Consider the following 19062-nt stretch of genomic DNA (forward strand, 5'->3'; position numbering starts at 1 on the left):
CTATCACAATGACTCAGACAGTAGATGCACAGAATGTTGAAATCAGTTTCTGGTTTATAAGAAAAAAAAAGGAGAAGACGAAGAAGAAAAGCACCATAATGTGGTGGTAAGTAAATAACCACAGACAGACATGAATTGAAGCAAGTAGAATTCAAAGACAGAAGGGAGAAGTTGCTACACTGTGAAGCTCAAAGAAAGGGAAGTGAAACTTTCAGGACGAAATGAAAATGATCTCTCATCAGGGAGAAGAACATAACAACGTTAAATGAGAAACTTAAGGGAGAAATTAAGAGAAACTGCAACCATGATGTGAGAGTAAGACTGAGACTACCGGGGGGGGGAGTGGGTGTCATTTACGGGCGGCGGTGCTGAATCCTCTTTGTTGTTCTGCTTTCATGCTTTGGTATTCACTTCACGATCACTTTACCTGCTGGACCCGTTTGCTCCCCTGTCAGGCTGCTCAGCCCGTCACAATAATAGACCGTCGGGCTTGTGTCATGCCAACACCCCAGGGTGAAATATCACAAATAGCACGTCATTTACTCGGTCCTGTACATCAGCAGCTTAACTGGCAGTCTGGCAGGTTCACACAGCATCTGTGCCGGCGAGTATGAAAGTGTGAACACATGAAACAGGAGAATATATTGTGGGAACTCATTATCACCAAATCAGACTTAAGCAGGTGATTAATTTAATTAAGAGGCGTGGATCATACACAAGTGTTGTTTATGTGTGTGTGTGTGTGTGTGTGTGTGTGTGTGTGTGTGTGTGTGTGGGAGAGAAGGCAGGTGATAAGACAGAAAGGTGAGCACTACAGTGGGTGTGTCCAAGACTGTTGTTCTTTCACTCAAACTCTCAGGTCTCTTATAAACCCTGCTGAACCTGTTACTGCCCATACACCTGTAACACACACCTCCTTCACCCGAGAGTGTGTGTAAGAAGCGTTTACTGCTACATATTAGTGTGTCTTAACTACACCTGTGGGAGTATCTCTCTCTCTGTCGTTCACCTTTGGACCGTGAGTTTATTTGTTTCTGGATGACTTGGACTTTATCCTGATTATTTCCTGCTCGCGCACACATGCTGGAGTGACTCCTCACCTGCATCATCGCAGCTAAACAACATCTCTTCAAACTTTACATCAGGAGACAGAGAGATAATTTCAGTGTGTCCCATGCTGCGGGTGGATTTTCTTAATTTCTCTAATTTGGAATTTGAAGCTTCACCTGCACAGGCTGTGAATGTTTATGTGAGTGTTGGCAGCTCCCGGGGCTGCGTATTAGGGGCAAGATGATGGAAGAGGTGTCCATGACGATGGCGTGCGATGCCCACGATATGGACCAGATGAGCGAAGACGAGATCCTGGCCTGTCTGGTGGATGAAACGGAACCTAAATTCACAGTAAGACTCACCTACAGCCGCTTTTAAATCATTATCAGCAGCTGAAATACAATGCCTTGGCATTAACGCACTGCACCGAAACACTTGCAGACACAAAACTTTTTCTGTTACTTGCATTTGAAGCACTGCTAAAGTCACTATGACTTAAACATATCCAAAAAACGGATATAAAATACACCTCCTTGCCCTGTATTTACAGCACGTCTGCAGACGGCACGCTGTCACACATTCCTCCGCCTGACAGATATGTGATTCCAGATAAACGGAAATGAATTCTGATTATTCATTTTAGATATTTGAGATTGTCACACTGTCAATTCAGGCTGACAATAAATCCCCTCCTGCATTATTATTCCTTTATGTTTCTTAAACTATCCGTCCCCCATGTGCTCTGTCTTATCTTGTACTTATCCCTATCTTGATCTCTGTTTTTGGGGCCTGTTCTCAATTTGTCGTGCTCACACAGCATCCGGCAGCAGATCTGTTTGGGAGAGATTGCTTTATTCAGTTCAGTCACATGTGACATTGCTGTATTTCATCAGCTTGACTGACTGTCCCCTCAGGTCCCGACGAAGAAGGCGAAACTGAGGGAAAGCCGGCTTCAAATAATAGACGATGAAGAGGAATACCTGGTCAGACCTTTCACTACCTTTCACTACCTCCACAGACAGATACACTTAAAGGGACAGTTCACCCCTTGTCAGGTGTCAGACTACAAGCAGGTAGAAAGAATCGATGATTTGGGGTGAACTGTCCCTTTAAGTCACTCCACTGATACACAACTCCATTTTCCAGTCTTTTCCAGTCTTTGAACCTCAACTTCAACTTTATCCCTAATAGACTCCGTTATGTATTTTTCAGAAGGAGAATCGTCGGCTTCAGCAGGCCAGCCTCCGTCTGGAGCAGGAGAACGACAACCTTGCCTACAGACTGATCACGAGCAAGGTTGCCCTGAGGAACGCTCTGGACAAGGTACGATCCGCCACTGCCCTTCACATTAAGGGTAAAACGGTTTCTTTTAAAAATGCAAAATCACCACCATTACTCAGGAAAATCTGGAGGAGCCTCTCGGGAGACGGCCAAACTGTAACCTTGATCAAACTTTTCCAGCATTAAAATAGCAGCTCGGTCTGCAGCTGAACACGACCTGTTAATTAGTCTCCAATAAACAGGCCGGCACTACTGAGCATGATGCTATTTATATGCTATTTTATCTTCAGAAATATAAAGCACAGGATATGATATAAGACAAAAAATATTCTGGTATAAAGATGATCAAAAATGTGAATGGTTGTTTAATTTTTGTGTGTTTAAATTTTCAGCTTTTGTTGGAAACAAACAAAAAAAGAGTTCTCAAGGATACAATAGTTTTTTTATATTACAATATTTTTAAAATTATTATGATTTTTATTTTATTTTATTTATTTTCTTATCTTATTTTATTTATTTTTGCACATTAAGGCTGAAATGTTTTTATGATTTTATTTTTTCTTTATTTTCAGACTCTTTGTATTAATTTTTAAAAAATGCAGACACAGCACTCTGGATGTGGCTTGCATGATTTCTGACATAAAAAAAACCCAGTAATAATTCATATAACACCATGTTAATTTCAATAGAGAGCGGTGCTCAACAGTAACAGTTGCCAGGTTGCCACTGGCAACTAATTCATGATCTTTGGTCGCCATCAGGTGCAACCACATGGTAACTTATAACTAATAGGAACAACAAACCGTGCACCCTAAAATAATTACATTTTTAGTATTTGTGGCATCAGTAATGTCTAAATGTTGCTGCCACAGTCAGACCTCAAACCAGACAATGCTGCACGTATATTGGCGCATTTACTCGCTTACACACAGGCTTCTGTTTTACAGACAATAGTGAAGCAAATTAGGTTGCACTTATGATTCTTGATACTTATTCAATTTTACACGCCTTCATCTCTTCACGCTTAGTTTACCGCCTGAATCAAAAATCTATTAATCGACTCCAGACTGTGCAGAATTCAGCTGCAAGGCTTTTAACCAGAACCAAGAGACGTGATCACATCGCTCCAGTTTCAGCCTCTTTACACTGGCTTCCAGTATGTTTTAGAATAGATTTTAAGATTACTCCCAGCTATATCTCTGACCTCTTAGTGCCGTACACACCAGGACGTACTTTGAGGTCCTCGGGTAGAGGTCTTTTGTCAGCTCCAGAGGCTCAGCTGAAAACTAAAGGGGACAGAGCCTTTGCTGTCAGGGCCCCGAGGCTCTGGAAATCAGGTTGTCTGAGTCAGTGATCTCTTTTCAGTCCCCTCTTAAAACATACTTTTATCGGACAGCCTTTCCTGATTTTACTTGAGTTTTAAGTTCATTTAGACTATCTTTTATTTCCTCAGCTTTTATACACCAAAGTGTTATTCTTTTAAAAGTTGCTGATTTCATGTCTTGTCTGTTTTACTTTCAGCTACTGTGGTAAAGCAATTCAACATTCTTTCATGTTACATTTTCATCATTAAGCTCACGTATAACTGCACTGTATCTTAATCACTCACAATATAAGATGACTAAAAATGGCAAACATATTTTAAATTTTGGCCATCAAAAGCTGAAGCCTGGTTACGAGCCTGGCAACAATTTTTAAAGTTAATGCTGGAGAGTGACGTGTGTTTGCAGGCGGAGGACAGAGTGGATGAACTCTCCAAAGACCTTTTTCGGACCAGACAGCAACTACAGGTCACAGAGGAGGAGAAGAGAGGGAAAGAGGAGGAAGCTGCAGTGGTGAGATTTTTTGATGTCTGACGACTTTATAACACCTCGTTAGAGGTTTAATGTAACGGTTGAGATGTGTGTGTAAAGGATCTTCTCTTCCTATAGTCGAAGGAAGTTTTCCGGAGAGAGCTGGAGAAGGCTGAGCAGAAGGTCAGAAGGTCGTCGGGTATCATCGCAGACTACAAACAGGTAGAGAGAATCGATAACTGGAATCAGAAAAACAAGACTGTTTGGAGTCAGTGTTTGCAGTGCTGCCTAATGATGTTGATGCTCTTCCTTCTGCTCAGATCTGCTCTCAGCTGACAAACCGTCTGGAGAAGCAGCAGGCCGCCCACAGAGAGGAGTTAGAATCGCATAAGGTGAGAAAAGTGCTCTTCCTGTGAAGCTCCACTGTCAACCTTCCTACTTTTATCTCTCTTTTTTGCTCTGTAATGCCGTGGCATGTTGCGGGAAATCATTTACAACCCTTTCTAAAACTCTGCTTTGCTCTCTCATTAGGGTTCATTTTATTACAGCAGGTGTCATGTGGTGGAAGTAAGTCTTCACTCTCTCATATTCTGCCTGTTATTCTCATCCTGCATCTTCCCAGAGTGCGGTGAAGGCTTGCTCGCGCTGTCGACACATCGTGGAATCAGATGAACCGTCCTCCACAGCTGAGACGTCTCCAACAGCAGTAGCAGCGTTAGAAGGCCCCGGGACGACTGAACCAGGCCGGGAAGAAGACGATGAAGGTCACAGAAAGGCAGAGCAGAGGAGAGACGACCAGGAGAAGGAGTCCCTCAAGGCCCAGATCAGGGAGCTGGAACAGGAGTTGGCCAAGACCAAACTCCAGATGGTGGAGGCCAAGTGCAAGATCCAGGTCAGAGCCGACCATCAAACCATCACACAAGTTTGGGAATCTGAACATGCAATATCCAGGTCACATCATGACAGCTAACCATGTGTTGTCCCTTTAATATCAGTAAGAATGTAAATGAAACCTCAAAAATAGAGAACAAAAGGTTTTTAACTTTAGGTATTTTCCTGGGAATATATCCGTTCCCTGAACCCTAACAGGGAAACTTAATTATTGCAACTAATGTACCAACTTTAATTCAATAAGAAGAGATCAATTTCAGTTGTATCAGAATGCTCATCGAGGTTAGAAATGGTGACAGACTTTGGCTTTTGGACCCCAGTGATGTACAATATCCTCACTACATGTAGGCCCATTTGAAGACAGGAAGTAGGACAGGATTTCCCCAGAGTGAACAAAAACCTCAGACGTCATTCTGAATAATTTGTTTCCAATGTTTTTTTCCACAAGCTGACGTCAGCTCATGACAGAGTTCTTTGTATGGTCATCTGCTCCAGGCACGCCACTGCAAGTGTTTACATTACGTACACTGCTACATGTAGCTACATGCTAACATCAGGAAAACATTTAATGTAGATTATCGGTTTGGATGTTGATCATATTCCTGCTGGAACACGTCAGATTGTGTTTAGAAGGTTTTATGGGTGTTTTTTCACAGTAGAAAGTGCCGCTGTTTGCCGTTACAGTCATTCATTGGCTGCGGTGATGTTGCAGAGACAAAGGGACTTTCAGAGGCAAAGCAAATTTAAATCTTTACATCACGTGGAGTTCAACTTTGACTGGTGAAGCCGTCGTCTCAACTAACAACAAGGAATTAGCTGATGTCTGGAGGAGACATAACAGCCAATATTGTGTGATACTGGCCATGAAAATACAAACTGCCCCACATGTTAGATGCTGCCTGGCTGTCAGAGATTCGAGAGACAGACATTGAATGTAAGAAAATGGAAACTCTACCAATAACGTCATATTTTGCTGTATTTATAAGCAAGCTAGCTAACATTAGCTTGCAAGCTAGCTTTCCATGTGCATCCCACCCAGCACTGCTGACGATAAGCATGAATATCACCCCAGCGCGTGACAGTCGCTCGCCTGCATTTGCTCATGTGTGACTATCACCTGAAGACCTGGAAATGCTGACCAATCAGAGCAGACTGAGCTTTTTCGGGAGGGGGGGCTTAAAGAGACAGGTGCTAAAACGTCGTTTCTCAGACAGAGGGTGAACACAGGTGTTCCAGATCAAACAGTATGAAGAAAATAGAGTGTTTCTTGAACATGAAAGCATGTAAACATTTTCTAGTAGAAACCTAAATTACGTATGAACCTTAAAATGAGCGTCATCTGTCCCCTTTAGGTGCTGGATAAACATTAAAATTGAAATTTAAATGCATTTGAAATAGGTAAATTAATAAGCAGTAGTACTCAGGTGTATGTTGTTTTATTTCTTCCACACCACACTTAAAAACAATACATGATATTGTTCAGTTAGTATTAGTAGGAAGTACGCTTTTGTCAATTCTAACTAGAAGCACAATTACAGTGGATTTTCATATACGTTTAATGGTTGACTCAAAAATTTTGCTTTTGTTACACTCTAAAAGATATCTTTTTCCATAGTTTCACAGTAGTAGTATTACATACACTTTAAAAAGTATACTTATAGTCTGTAATAATATAATAATGATCTTTAGTGCAACAAAATAAATACAATAAAGAGGGTTTCCTTAATACTGCTCGTAGGTATACTCATTAGTTTTCACTTAAAGAATTAATTTCTGTCAAACTTTTGAAAAATCTGTGTAATATAAGTTTTTTAGAGAAATGCAGGAACATAAACAGTATGATTGCACATGCATCAACTGAAATTCACTTGCGTTAAAGTAAAGGTCACATTCTCCTGCTGTATTCCTCACACACCCCCGTTTCATCCTCGTACAGGAGCTGGAGCACCAGAAAGGAATCCTCGCCAACGATCTGCAGGAAGCAAAGAACAGCTGGATCAGCAAGGCCTTCACCTCCCTGCGGACCTCCAGCGGAGGAGGACTTCACAGTATTAGCATACCCAAAGACGGAGCTCCCAGTGGGTTGAACTGGGGCCTCCACAGCAGCCCCCTCTCTGGATGGAGCGCCAAGGTGCTGTCGTGGCCTCACAGAGACAATCGAGAAAACGTCTGACAGCTTGGACTGTGAATGTGCAGGTCACTTAAAGTGGACGCGATGGATGGATCAGACCTCAGAGTATTAGTTCACGATGTTATGTGTGGTATGAAGCCAACACTGTAGCTGCTGTTTCTCATTTTGTGCAATAGAGGGCAGCCTGGAGCACAAGACAAGCAGAGGAGAGTACCTGAGAGCACAGACAGGTGCTGCTGTCAGACAGGCACTATCTTGTCTCTGCACCACTTTCCAACAACAGCAACAGCAGTAGCAGCGTTAGAAGGCCCCGGGACGACTGAACCAGGCCGGGAAGAAGACGATGAAGGTCACAGAAAGGCAGAGCAGAGGAGAGACGACCAGGAGAAGGAGTCCCTCAAGGCCCAGATCAGGGAGCTGGAACAGGAGTTGGCCAAGACCAAACTCCAGATGGTGGAGGCCAAGTGCAAGATCCAGGTCAGAGCCGACCATCAAACCATCACACAAGTTTGGGAATCTGAACATGCAATATCCAGGTCACATCATGACAGCTAACCATGTGTTGTCCCTTTAATATCAGTAAGAATGTAAATGAAACCTCAAAAATAGAGAACAAAAGGTTTTTAACTTTAGGTATTTTCCTGGGAATATATCCGTTCCCTGAACCCTAACAGGGAAACTTAATTATTGCAACTAATGTACCAACTTTAATTCAATAAGAAGAGATCAATTTCAGTTGTATCAGAATGCTCATCGAGGTTAGAAATGGTGACAGACTTTGGCTTTTGGACCCCAGTGATGTACAATATCCTCACTACATGTAGGCCCATTTGAAGACAGGAAGTAGGACAGGATTTCCCCAGAGTGAACAAAAACCTCAGACGTCATTCTGAATAATTTGTTTCAATGTTTTTTCCACAAGCTGACGTCAGCTCATGACAGAGTTCTTTGTATGGTCATCTGCTCCAGGCACGCCACTGCAAGTGTTTACATTACGTACACTGCTACATGTAGCTACATGCTAACATCAGGAAAACATTTAATGTAGATTATCGGTTTGGATGTTGATCATATTCCTGCTGGAACACGTCAGATTGTGTTTAGAAGGTTTTATGGGTGTTTTTTCACAGTAGAAAGTGCCGCTGTTTGCCGTTACAGTCATTCATTGGCTGCGGTGATGTTGCAGAGACAAAGGGACTTTCAGAGGCAAAGCAAATTTAAATCTTTACATCACGTGGAGTTCAACTTTGACTGGTGAAGCCGCTGTCTCAACTAACAACAAGGAATTAGCTGATGTCTGAGGAGACATAACAGCCAATATTGTGTGATACTGGCCATGAAAATACAAACTGCCCCACATGTTAGATGCTGCCTGGCTGTCAGAGATTCGAGAGACAGACATTGAATGTAAGAAAATGGAAACTCTACCAATAACGTCATATTTTGCTGTATTTATAAGCAAGCTAGCTAACATTAGCTTGCAAGCTAGCTAACATTAGCTTGCAAGCTAGCTTTCCATGTGCATCCCACCCAGCACTGCTGACGATAAGCATGAATATCACCCCAGCGCGTGACAGTCGCTCGCCTGCATTTGCTCATGTGTGACTATCACCTGAAGACCTGGAAATGCTGACCAATCAGAGCAGACTGAGCTTTTTCGGGAGGGGGGGCTTAAAGAGACAGGTGCTAAAACGTCGTTTCTCAGACAGAGGGTGAACACAGGTGTTCCAGATCAAACAGTATGAAGAAAATAGAGTGTTTCTTGAACATGAAAGCATGTAAACATTTTCTAGTAGAAACCTAAATTACGTATGAACCTTAAAATGAGCGTCATCTGTCCCCTTTAGGTGCTGGATAAACATTAAAATTGAAATTTAAATGCATTTGAAATAGGTAAATTAATAAGCAGTAGTACTCAGGTGTATGTTGTTTTATTTCTTCCCACACCACACTTAAAAACAATACATGATATTGTTCAATTAGTATTAGTAGGAAGTACGCTTTTGTCAATTCTAACTAGAAGCACAATTACAGTGGATTTTCATATACGTTTAATGGTTGACTCAAAAATTTTGCTTTTGTTACACTCTAAAAGATATCTTTTTCCATAGTTTCACAGTAGTAGTATTACATACACTTTATAAAGTATACTTATAGTCTGTAATAATATAATAATGATCTTTAGTGCAACAAAATAAATACAATAAAGAGGGTTTCCTTAATACTGCTCGTAGGTATACTCATTAGTTTTCACTTAAAGAATTAATTTCTGTCAAACTTTTGAAAAATCTGTGTAATATAAGTTTTTTAGAGAAATGCAGGAACATAAACAGTATGATTGCACATGCATCAACTGAAATTCACTTGCGTTAAAGTAAAGGTCACATTCTCCTGCTGTATTCCTCACACACCCCCGTTTCATCCTCGTACAGGAGCTGGAGCACCAGAAAGGAATCCTCGCCAACGATCTGCAGGAAGCAAAGAACAGCTGGATCAGCAAGGCCTTCACCTCCCTGCGGACCTCCAGCGGAGGAGGACTTCACAGTATTAGCATACCCAAAGACGGAGCTCCCAGTGGGTTGAACTGGGGCCTCCACAGCAGCCCCCTCTCTGGATGGAGCGCCAAGGTGCTGTCGTGGCCTCACAGAGACAATCGAGAAAACGTCTGACAGCTTGGACTGTGAATGTGCAGGTCACTTAAAGTGGACGCGATGGATGGATCAGACCTCAGAGTATTAGTTCACGATGTTATGTGTGGTATGAAGCCAACACTGTAGCTGCTGTTTCTCATTTTGTGCAATAGAGGGCAGCCTGGAGCACAAGACAAGCAGAGGAGAGTACCTGAGAGCACAGACAGGTGCTGCTGTCAGACAGGCACTATCTTGTCTCTGCACCACTTTCCAACAACTTAATTCACTGATGAAGCTATTTTTATATCTGTAAACCAAACCCATGTGCCAGGTGATTTATTTTGTACATCGCTCTTTGTACCTGTGCTGTATTTTATGTGTCCCTATTTACAAATAGTTTGAATACAACATTATGTGTCTCTATTTACAAATAGTTTGAATACAACATTAAAAGAAAGAATGACTCAAACTTTTTTCTATGACATAACGAAAGTTGACTCATCACAGAGACAAGACGGTTCTTTCTGTGTTTAACCGCATCCAGTGTTCCTCTTTCATTCTGACCACAACGTCTGTTTAAAACAGCTGCTGCTCAAGCGCACACACAGAGTCGTCGGCAGGCTGTAACACTGTTCCTTATCTCTGAACTTTGAACAAAGAATACAGTAGAGCTGTCTTGCATAAGTTAAGGTTCGTTACAGTATTTACAAAGCTATACAGACAAACTACACAGATAATAATTTCTCCTGCCTGAAGCACTGATGGCTGCGATGGTTGGAAGTGTGGGCGTCATGGTGACTCTCCTCATGTGTGTTCTTGGAGGCCAAGCGCTGGACCTGCTGAGGGTGACTGCAACATCAGGGAGTGAGTACCAGACTGAGTGAAAATATAGTCACAGTTTATACAGCTTAGACGTTTGCTTTAAGGCTTTATTTATGTCATGTTGTTGGTTTTAAGTTGTGTTTTTATCCCTGTGCTCTGTGAGTAAATAATAAGGAAGTTATTCACTTTTAGAATTAATGTTAATTTGTCTGTGATGCTGCTGTTACACACTGAAGATCTCACTCTGCTAAGACGTATTTCTACCTGCCCTGAGTGGTTATCGAGTCATTTTATGAAGCTAATGCTATTATTTTATTTTATTTCTACCCTGTAAAAAGTGTTTTATTTAATACTTAATTGATTTTACCTTTTAAAGATGGAGTAAATGAGTCTGAAGAAAAATTGTTGGTATTCGGTCTTGAGTTCAGCACATTAGAATATTCAGGATTTACAGTCCCTCTCATTCCCACTGCCTTTTGCTTCACACTTCCATGGCCTTTCCCCTGTACTGTGCATGAGCACAAATGCCCCCTTTCTCTCTTAGCTAAAATAGTGTTGTATGATTTGGTCCGTGCTACTTTGTTGCTCAATTACAGAGCCAGGGTTGTGTATGAACAGTAAACCCATTCTCATTCCCAGGTCGTCAAATACTGGGGCTTTGTCTCGTGTGCACAGGGCGCTTTTTTAGCACAGAGATATTCAACTTTTCACCCATTGGCCAAATCTGGTCCTTGATAGGGTGCCGACTGGCCCACTGAACATTTGCTTTTCTTTTTTTTTAATTCAAATTTTTGTTGATTTTGGTTAGGGTGGTACATGACGGTTCTACATGTCAAATGAGACATCAGTCTTGACTATCAAAAATAATACAAACAGGGTAAAAGAGATCCGTACAAGAGGGGGTACAGTACCAGTCCAATTCTGCCAAAAAACAATCAAAATAATAAAGTTAAATTTGAATAAATAAACACATTACAATTGACAGTGACAATAATATACATAACAAAAGGAATAAATAGAAATACAAAAAATTGGCAGGACAAAACAAAGCAAAAATCACACTTCTGGGCCCCCAGACCATACAAAATAATTCCAAAAATCCCTCCAGATTGATCCTTGAGCATGGTTAGTCATCCTAGTCAGCACAGATTCATAATAGGCAGCATATAGTTGACCCATTTGTTTTATTTTTGGGGGCTTTGTTGACTTCCAATATCCGAGTACTGTTCTAGCAGCTGAAACGACTCCCGCCATAACAACTGAGAGTTCCTCCCTTGACACATTATGCACTTGGGATCTTGTGACCCACCGACCATTTTCTTCACAATAAAAATACAAAAATTAAAGTGTTCAGACTGGGGTATTCCTGTACTTGAAAAAAGGTGTCAGAGTGCGTTAAGAAGCATCTTAAGTGCTATATCGTGGGCAACTGGACCTGCTCGAGTTTCCTTTAAACATTTGGAGTTATTTCCTCTCATGCAAGTGCAGAACATATGTGCTAGTTGGCTGTAGTCTTTGCAATGTGTTCAAGTATAACTATTTGGTCAAGACACAGGCTACTTGAGGCGACGCACCAGTCCCCATCATTGCCACTAGTTCTTTGATGTCTGTTTGGTGTGTCTGGGCCTTCAAACTGTTGTTTTTGTTGTGAGTTCTTTCACACAGAATGCAAATATTACACAGTAATGTTTTTGTAAGAATGAGGTTGATTTTTCAGAGAAAGGAAACAAACAAAACAAAATTATAAAGACAATGAACTTCAGGACAACTTGTGGAACAGCATTGTCGATAAACACAAAGACTCTGCAGTCCGAACCAAGATGGAAAACTTTATTACTTCCTTTGACAAACATCCAGATCCACTCCTTCACAGGCAACTGGACTTGCTTGAGTAGTTGAAGACATTTCACCTCTCATCAAAGAGGCTTCGTATATATAGCAAGCAAGTCCAGTTGCCAAGGATATAGCGCTTAAGATTACCGTGACCTGGATGACTGAGAATCTTCACCAACATTAAAAAGCATCAAAATAGAGCGTGTTTATCAAAAAGTGCTAAGAGAGGATCCCCCCCCAAACCCTCGACAGAGGTCCCACCTAAGCCTAAGTTTAACCTGAATGTCCTTGAATCCCAGAAACTGGCCCCTAGCCTCCTGTCATATTGTAAAAGTGGCCCCCAGGCAAAGCAAGAGTGTCACTGCTTTAGCGTCTTTAGGTGAAGCACAGCTGAAATACATCCTAACACATGCTCAGTGTTGTGAAACATTCACTGGTAGGTTTAGGCAACAAAATAACTTGGTTATATTTGGAAAAAAAAAAATCATGTTTTTGGCATAAGTAACATCCGTGCATCATGACTGTATGTAAATTATGTAATGTTGCGTTAAACAGCAGTCTCCTGGGTGAAAGTCCTGTTTTGTTTGACCCATCAGCCTCCCTCCCACGCCACATGGACTTTCTTGCTCATTATACTACGTCCTTTGCCCTCAGCGTCAAGTATTGCTGTGGATGGATTTACACTGAATAAAACTGAAAGCCTGGTGTGACTCATAAATACGCTAAAGGCTGCTTTTGGCGTCGATATCATGTGCCAAGGGCTGTGACAAAGCGTCGATATCTGATGACCTGAGGATGAGATCGACCTGGAACACCGTTTTGTTTGTTTGTTTGTTTCAAGCACACAGAACGTGAGCAAGCAGACCCTGAGGAGAGGTTTGCTCTGACAAAACAAACAAGAAAGCAGGAATTTAACATGAGCTTTACACAGAAGCAAATATGTTACATCTTGAAAAACTTTTTGTGTATTTTACGCTCTCGGTCACGTTACATGTGACTAAGTGTAATTTCTTCCCTCAGCTCCTCCCTCCACTCCCAGAGTGCATTGCTGGTGTTCAAGCTACCCAAACATGACTCTTTGCTCCTGGCCTGAACCCTCTATCTCCCCTCCGACACACTACATTGCCACCTACAGGTAAATCTGACAGCCGCCCTCCTCCTCCATCTGTGTACTGACCCAAGCCACTGACACCTCTTAGCAAAACACACTCCAGTCGTCAGGTTTCGTTAAGAAGCTCATTTGTATTTGTGTTAATGTGTTTGTCAGTGAGCGACACAGACCACTGGACACTAAGCAGTGCCAACTTATCCAACCCGGCTCTTCATCCTCTGATCTGACTTCAACATCGTCATCCTCATCTGAACGGGTACCAGCTTTATTTACCCTCATATTAAATAGAGTGTATCTCCAGCTGGAGAGGGGGTTTCCAAAACTCAGTCTGATTTTAGTCAAAATGAAACCAAACACACGTCAATAATCAGTGTGAATATTATGAAAATATTACAGTAATGTTGGTCCAGACACTCTTAACTGTATTTCCCAACTGGTCACGCAGGATTGGCTGAGCTTTGGAAAACCCCTGTTAACATTTCTTGTTAAACAGAAGCTGTAATCAACATGCCGTGTATGCATTATGTATTTACGGTGGTGGAAATTCTCCCAAGTGTCCGTCCTCTCTTGCACAAATCTATATTTTATTGTATGTTTTTAAGATTAAGTTTTAATTTTTTGAATACATAAATAAATAAATGAGCTGTCAGTGTGCAAAAATTAAAGTAGTTTTGAGATTGAGACATGAAATATATAAATGATATATTTATGAAGCTATAAATAATACACACAATTTAGCATCACATATAGTCATGTATGTTTTGTTTTTTTTGTTTTTTAGTTGTGGCACTGCCAACTGCCCAACCTGCGGCTCCTCACTGACTACATCTTCAACATCACAGCAGTTTATTCTGGTGGAAGCAGCTCCCATCTATCAAGCTTCATGCTGGAGGATATAGGTGAGAACTGACATGATAAATATTCCAATCTCCAAGAGAATAAAGGAAGTGATAATGTATACTGTACATACACTTTCATTTAAAGCTACCGTCTCTCTCTCCTCTCTGTAGTGAAACCAGATCCTCCCGTAAATGTCCGGGTTTCCCCTCAGGACGTCAGAAACCTGCTGGTGCAGTGGTCTCCTCCCCCTTCTTGGGCTAACCTAAACATCTTCCCCCTAAAATACCAGATACTATATCGATGGGAAAACAGGGGCAATCCGAAGTCTGTCAATGTAAGAATTATTTACATCAGCAGTAATGACAGCAGTGTGGTTTGAAAACCCGGTACTGAACACACACACAGACACCACAAGAGGAAGTTCACTGTTTAGGTAACTGCAAGAATGTTTAAAGAAGTTCCTTCATCTGTGGTAATCCCTTTCATTTCAGCTAAAACAATGCTGAAAATGTATTATCCCCATGTATTATAGCCTTTCTCATGGGTTTTAAATGTAACTATACAATAGTACTTCTTATATTGTTAAAGCTGTAGTAGGTAATTTTGGATTAACAGGGGGGAACCCCAAAATAACCTTTGAGCATATTCTAATTTTAGTGATCTTAGAGAACACTGCACTTCCTCTCGGCTTTGTTTTCAGGCTTTAGAAAATCTAGCCTGAGACTTTAGCTGATCACAGGTCATTTAAGAAAGAGGGTGTTCTTATTGGCTATTCTATAATGCAGATGTCCTTTTGTAAAAGCCTGATTCAACAGTTAGAATCCTGCAGAGAAAGCTGCTATTTTAGCATTTGCAACAACTGCCTACACTGCAAAGCAGCCCAAAAAAGGAAGACAGATGTATCAAAAAGAGAGTCTGACAATAGACAAAATAAAACTTGAAAAAGAGAGTGACGACTGGTTGCTCTGTATAAACAAACGTAGATCAAAATCTTGGGTCAGGTACTTGTGGAGAACAGGAAACAACAGGATCGGCAGGAGGGCAATCCAGGTACTCCAGGTACTACTAAAAAATATCTGCCCCTAAAAATATATATATGTGCAAGCCGGGAAAATGATTTAGGCGCACAGTGTGCGAGTAAACACAACCTACTGTTTACCATAATCGTCATCAGACGTTTTTTCATCGCTAACCGATCAAATAAATGTATTTTAAAACTCGCTCCTTTGGCTCTGATACAGCCGTCTTGCTCCATGCCTGCAGTCCCCACTACATTGGGCTTTGTAACAATGTCCCACCGGCAGTTGACCAAGCTGATTGGTTACACGGCACAAGTGATAGCCAATCAACACTGATGCCTGTGCATGCTTTCACGTCATGTCACATTGAGACACAGAGCACAGGCGGAGCAGGAGAGGCTCCGGTAAGCCAGCGGTAATTTTGAAGGTAAGGTAACAGAAACCAGAGAGAAACGAAAGTTGCAATAAAAGTCCTCTATGCTGAAGTTTTAAAGTCACCACCACAACGTTATATGATCCATTTCAATGATGACATGCTTGCCCAGAGGCGAAATTTCGACATAACTGCCTGTTTAATTCACATCAAGCGCGATACAATTTTGCAAACAGCCTTAATGATTTAGCTTCTAAAAATAAATAGCACCAAGGCAAAAAGGTATGGTGGCCCTGAAGGTCAAAACACAATAACATTGCAGAAAACACAACAACATTGCAGAAAACACAATGACATTTCAGAAAACACGACATTTCACAAAACACAACAACATTTCAGATTATGGAAAAGGTAGGGCTGGTAGGGACAACACCTCTTGTTTCTAATTGGGCAGAACCCGACAGTGTAACGTCAATTCCTGTTTCTACTCAGCTGTGTCTGTGCACGAGTTTTAAACTGCGTTGGAAAGAATGGAGGACGAGATGGCGTTAATAGATGAATATTTTGAAAGAGGACATACATATAATGTCATTCTTGATATGCTTTCAACCCACCATGACATTAACATGTCCCTCGGAACCCTGAAAGCATGGTTGAAGGAGTTAGGACTAAGGAGACGGGGCAACTACTCCTCAACAAATGAAGTTAGAAGGGCCATAATATCAGAGCTGCAGGGACCTGGACAAATGTTTGGCTGACATTAAAGCAAAGTAATGGTCTTCACTAAAAATCTTCAACGGGTGACGTTACCATCTATATTTTCCAGTTAACCATCATTTTCAGCACCTCCCCCTCACCCCACATTGGCTAAGGTTACCTGTATTTTTTGCTGTTCTTTCTTCTTCAGACTCCTCCTCTGATAAGCGAAATTCAGCCTTTCCTCTGATTTCTTCCTCCTGTATTCGAGGAAGATCTTCAGTGATGGCATTTTTGGGGCCGCATCCACCGCAGCTACACAAACAGAGAAAAACTAGTTTTGGCAACCTAGCTGAATGTGGCCCAGGTTGTGTTTTTGTAATTCACATTTTATATGAGTGAGCCCAAACATCAATCGCGAGACAGGCTGCAGTTAAAAATTATACATAACATGTTAACCTCAGTTAAACGTGATATTTTACCTGAAGTTGAGCCTGCAACGTCCTCATTGTGCGTCCCCTCGGCCTCTTTAAATAATGCCAATGTCCTTCCGCAAGACATGCAGAAATTTGGCATCGACTCATACTTCTTTTCACAATGTGGACAGTACATGTTGTCTGCTTTCAAAGTGCATCACAGTGTCTACACTTCCGCGTAGCTGACCATTCACAAAGTGTCATTTCTTGACTGGTATCGAAACAACCAATCACATCAGCTTATATTTTAGCACGTTTCTCTGGCTGTATCCATTGAATAAACTATGAACTGACTCGGGTTTACAATCAGAAACAAAAAGTGTTGTCCCTACCTTTTCCGTAATCTGAAATGTCGTGTTTTGTGAAATGTCGTGTTTTCTGTAATGTTGTTGTGTTTTCTGTAATGTTGTGTTTTGTGAAATGTTGTTGTGTTTTGACCTTCAGGGCCACCGTAAAAAGAGATGTAGGAGCTATAAGTCAAAAAGTCTGGTAACCACTGAAAGTTTAATCTTTTTTTATAAACTCATTATGCTATAAAAGTTTAATCTGAAAATAACTACTAAAGCTATAATCTTTTTTTCGTTTTGATAAACACGTTCCTTTGCAACACATACATTTCTATTTCTTCATTTTGTTACCGCAACACCAAGCCTCCCGCTCCGGAAAAGATTTCAGATTTCAGGCACACAATCTTCCGTGCTCCACATTTCAGGCACAACATTTTTCTTGCTTTAACCCCTGATTCTAGTTGCTAAATCGTTAAAAGAGCCAACATGTTTGGACCGTTGCAGGTCGTCGTCAGGGCTGTCAATATACAACACAGGTATGGCTCCACCGATATAGCGGGAGGAACCAATTGGAGGCCATTGCATCACACATCACCTATATAATGGCATGACAGGTGAAACAAATAGACAGTGTTGCTAATCATTTAGTCTTCTGTTAACCAGAACCTAAGGCTCATGGCTGCAGCTTCAAGTTGACGTTTAAATAGCTTACATTAGCTAACCTTAGAGCCTTGAATCACAGTGTGTCCTCCACCTCACTGCCCGCCACTACACACCACGTTACAGGAAGAAGAGCAGGCAGCAGCTCCAGAGACGGACCCCCAGTCAGCAGTTGCAGCAACCCAAATCCAGCCAACACAAACCCCAGAACCGAGGGACCTGACAGCCACGACTCCCAGCCAGATCAGCAAACTTTCTGTTGCTGCCGTTACACAGGTTAGATCCAGCAGCAGCGGCCAGGCCACCAGCCTGCCGTGACACCCGGCACTGGGATTGTTTGAAGTCTGAATCTCCATCTCCTGAGCTGCTGCCTGCTCTCCTCCCCAGGAAACAGTCTACAGTGGCAGGGAGCGAGGCGGAGGGACTGTGGGGTGGCTAGCTTGTTAATTCTTGTCTCACTTGCGGACTGAGGAACACAGAGAGGGAGAGGGAGCAAGGAGGGCTTGAGTGAATGTGATGCATGCAGCTCTTCAATCAAATAAGACTGAATAAATTAGTGTATGGGAAACGCTGGGTAACTGTATGAAGCCTGCATGGTTGTCTGGTGGGGGATAGTTTGCCTTCTCATTTAAATCAGCGTTGAAGGATTAGCTTGACATTTTGGGAAATACACTTATTCATGTTGGTGTTTATTACTGAGCTTTGATAGGCCAGCTGTTTCCCCCTCTTTCCAGTGTTTGTGCTAAGCTAAGCTAAGCAACTCCTGGCCCCAGCTTCATTTTTAAAGGACAGACCAGTTCAATCTCCTCTTCTAACTCTTGACAAGAAAGCTGATAACTGTTTCTCAAAATGTCAAAATATTCCTTTAAATCAATTTAGTCAAGTAGAGGATGGTCTTACTAAAACATATCCTATATTTTCTCCTCCAGCTGGGTCCGTTTGAGAGCACCAAGGTTGAGCTGAAGGGCCTGACCCCAGGAAGGACCTATGTATTCCAGGTGTGTGCGAAGGAGCTGCTGGGTCTGGGCATGTGCAGCGACTGGAGCTCACCTGTAAAAATCACCATACCACGAAGAAAACTGTAGAGACTCTCCCTCTCACTACCTGTTTTATTTATTCATGTCCTGTCAAGCTAGCAGTGATGTAACTGCAAACAGGTCGCATCTTTA

The 19062-nt window shown here is 41.8% G+C and overlaps 2 protein-coding genes across 4 annotated transcripts; both read left to right on the forward strand.

Annotated features, from left to right (window-relative positions):
* The first annotated feature begins 1060 nt into the window (after nt 1-1060).
* Nucleotides 1061-10397, forward strand: LOC125900697 (rab GTPase-activating protein 1-like). Of its 2 annotated transcripts, XM_049595868.1 has the most exons (9): nt 1071-1401; nt 1965-2033; nt 2263-2373; nt 4062-4166; nt 4263-4346; nt 4445-4516; nt 4747-5016; nt 6952-7623; nt 9579-9715. In XM_049595868.1, exons 1-8 carry the CDS (start codon nt 1291-1293, stop codon nt 7186-7188), a joined length of 1059 nt encoding a protein of 352 aa, XP_049451825.1. In that variant the 5' UTR covers nt 1071-1290; the 3' UTR covers nt 7189-7623; nt 9579-9715. The 2 variants fall into 2 exon arrangements, with proteins under 2 accessions (XP_049451826.1, XP_049451825.1); XM_049595869.1 differs by lacking the exon at nt 6952-7623 and having other exon boundaries at nt 1061-1401; nt 9579-10397.
* Nucleotides 10398-10500: 103 nt separating this feature from the next.
* Nucleotides 10501-19006, forward strand: ebi3 (Epstein-Barr virus induced 3). 2 transcript variants are annotated; one of them, XM_049595872.1, is made up of 7 exons: nt 10501-10640; nt 13452-13566; nt 13699-13798; nt 14324-14441; nt 14553-14716; nt 18020-18169; nt 18823-19006. In XM_049595872.1, the coding sequence occupies exons 1-7, from the start codon at nt 10538-10540 to the stop codon at nt 18976-18978; spliced, it is 906 nt and encodes a 301-aa protein (XP_049451829.1). In that variant the 5' UTR covers nt 10501-10537; the 3' UTR covers nt 18979-19006. The 2 variants fall into 2 exon arrangements, with proteins under 2 accessions (XP_049451829.1, XP_049451830.1); XM_049595873.1 differs by lacking the exon at nt 18020-18169.
* The last annotated feature ends 56 nt before the right edge of the window (nt 19007-19062 follow it).

This window comes from Epinephelus fuscoguttatus, linkage group LG14 (assembly GCF_011397635.1).
Source record: "Epinephelus fuscoguttatus linkage group LG14, E.fuscoguttatus.final_Chr_v1".
In the NCBI taxonomy this organism is placed as follows: Eukaryota; Metazoa; Chordata; class Actinopteri; order Perciformes; family Serranidae; genus Epinephelus; species Epinephelus fuscoguttatus.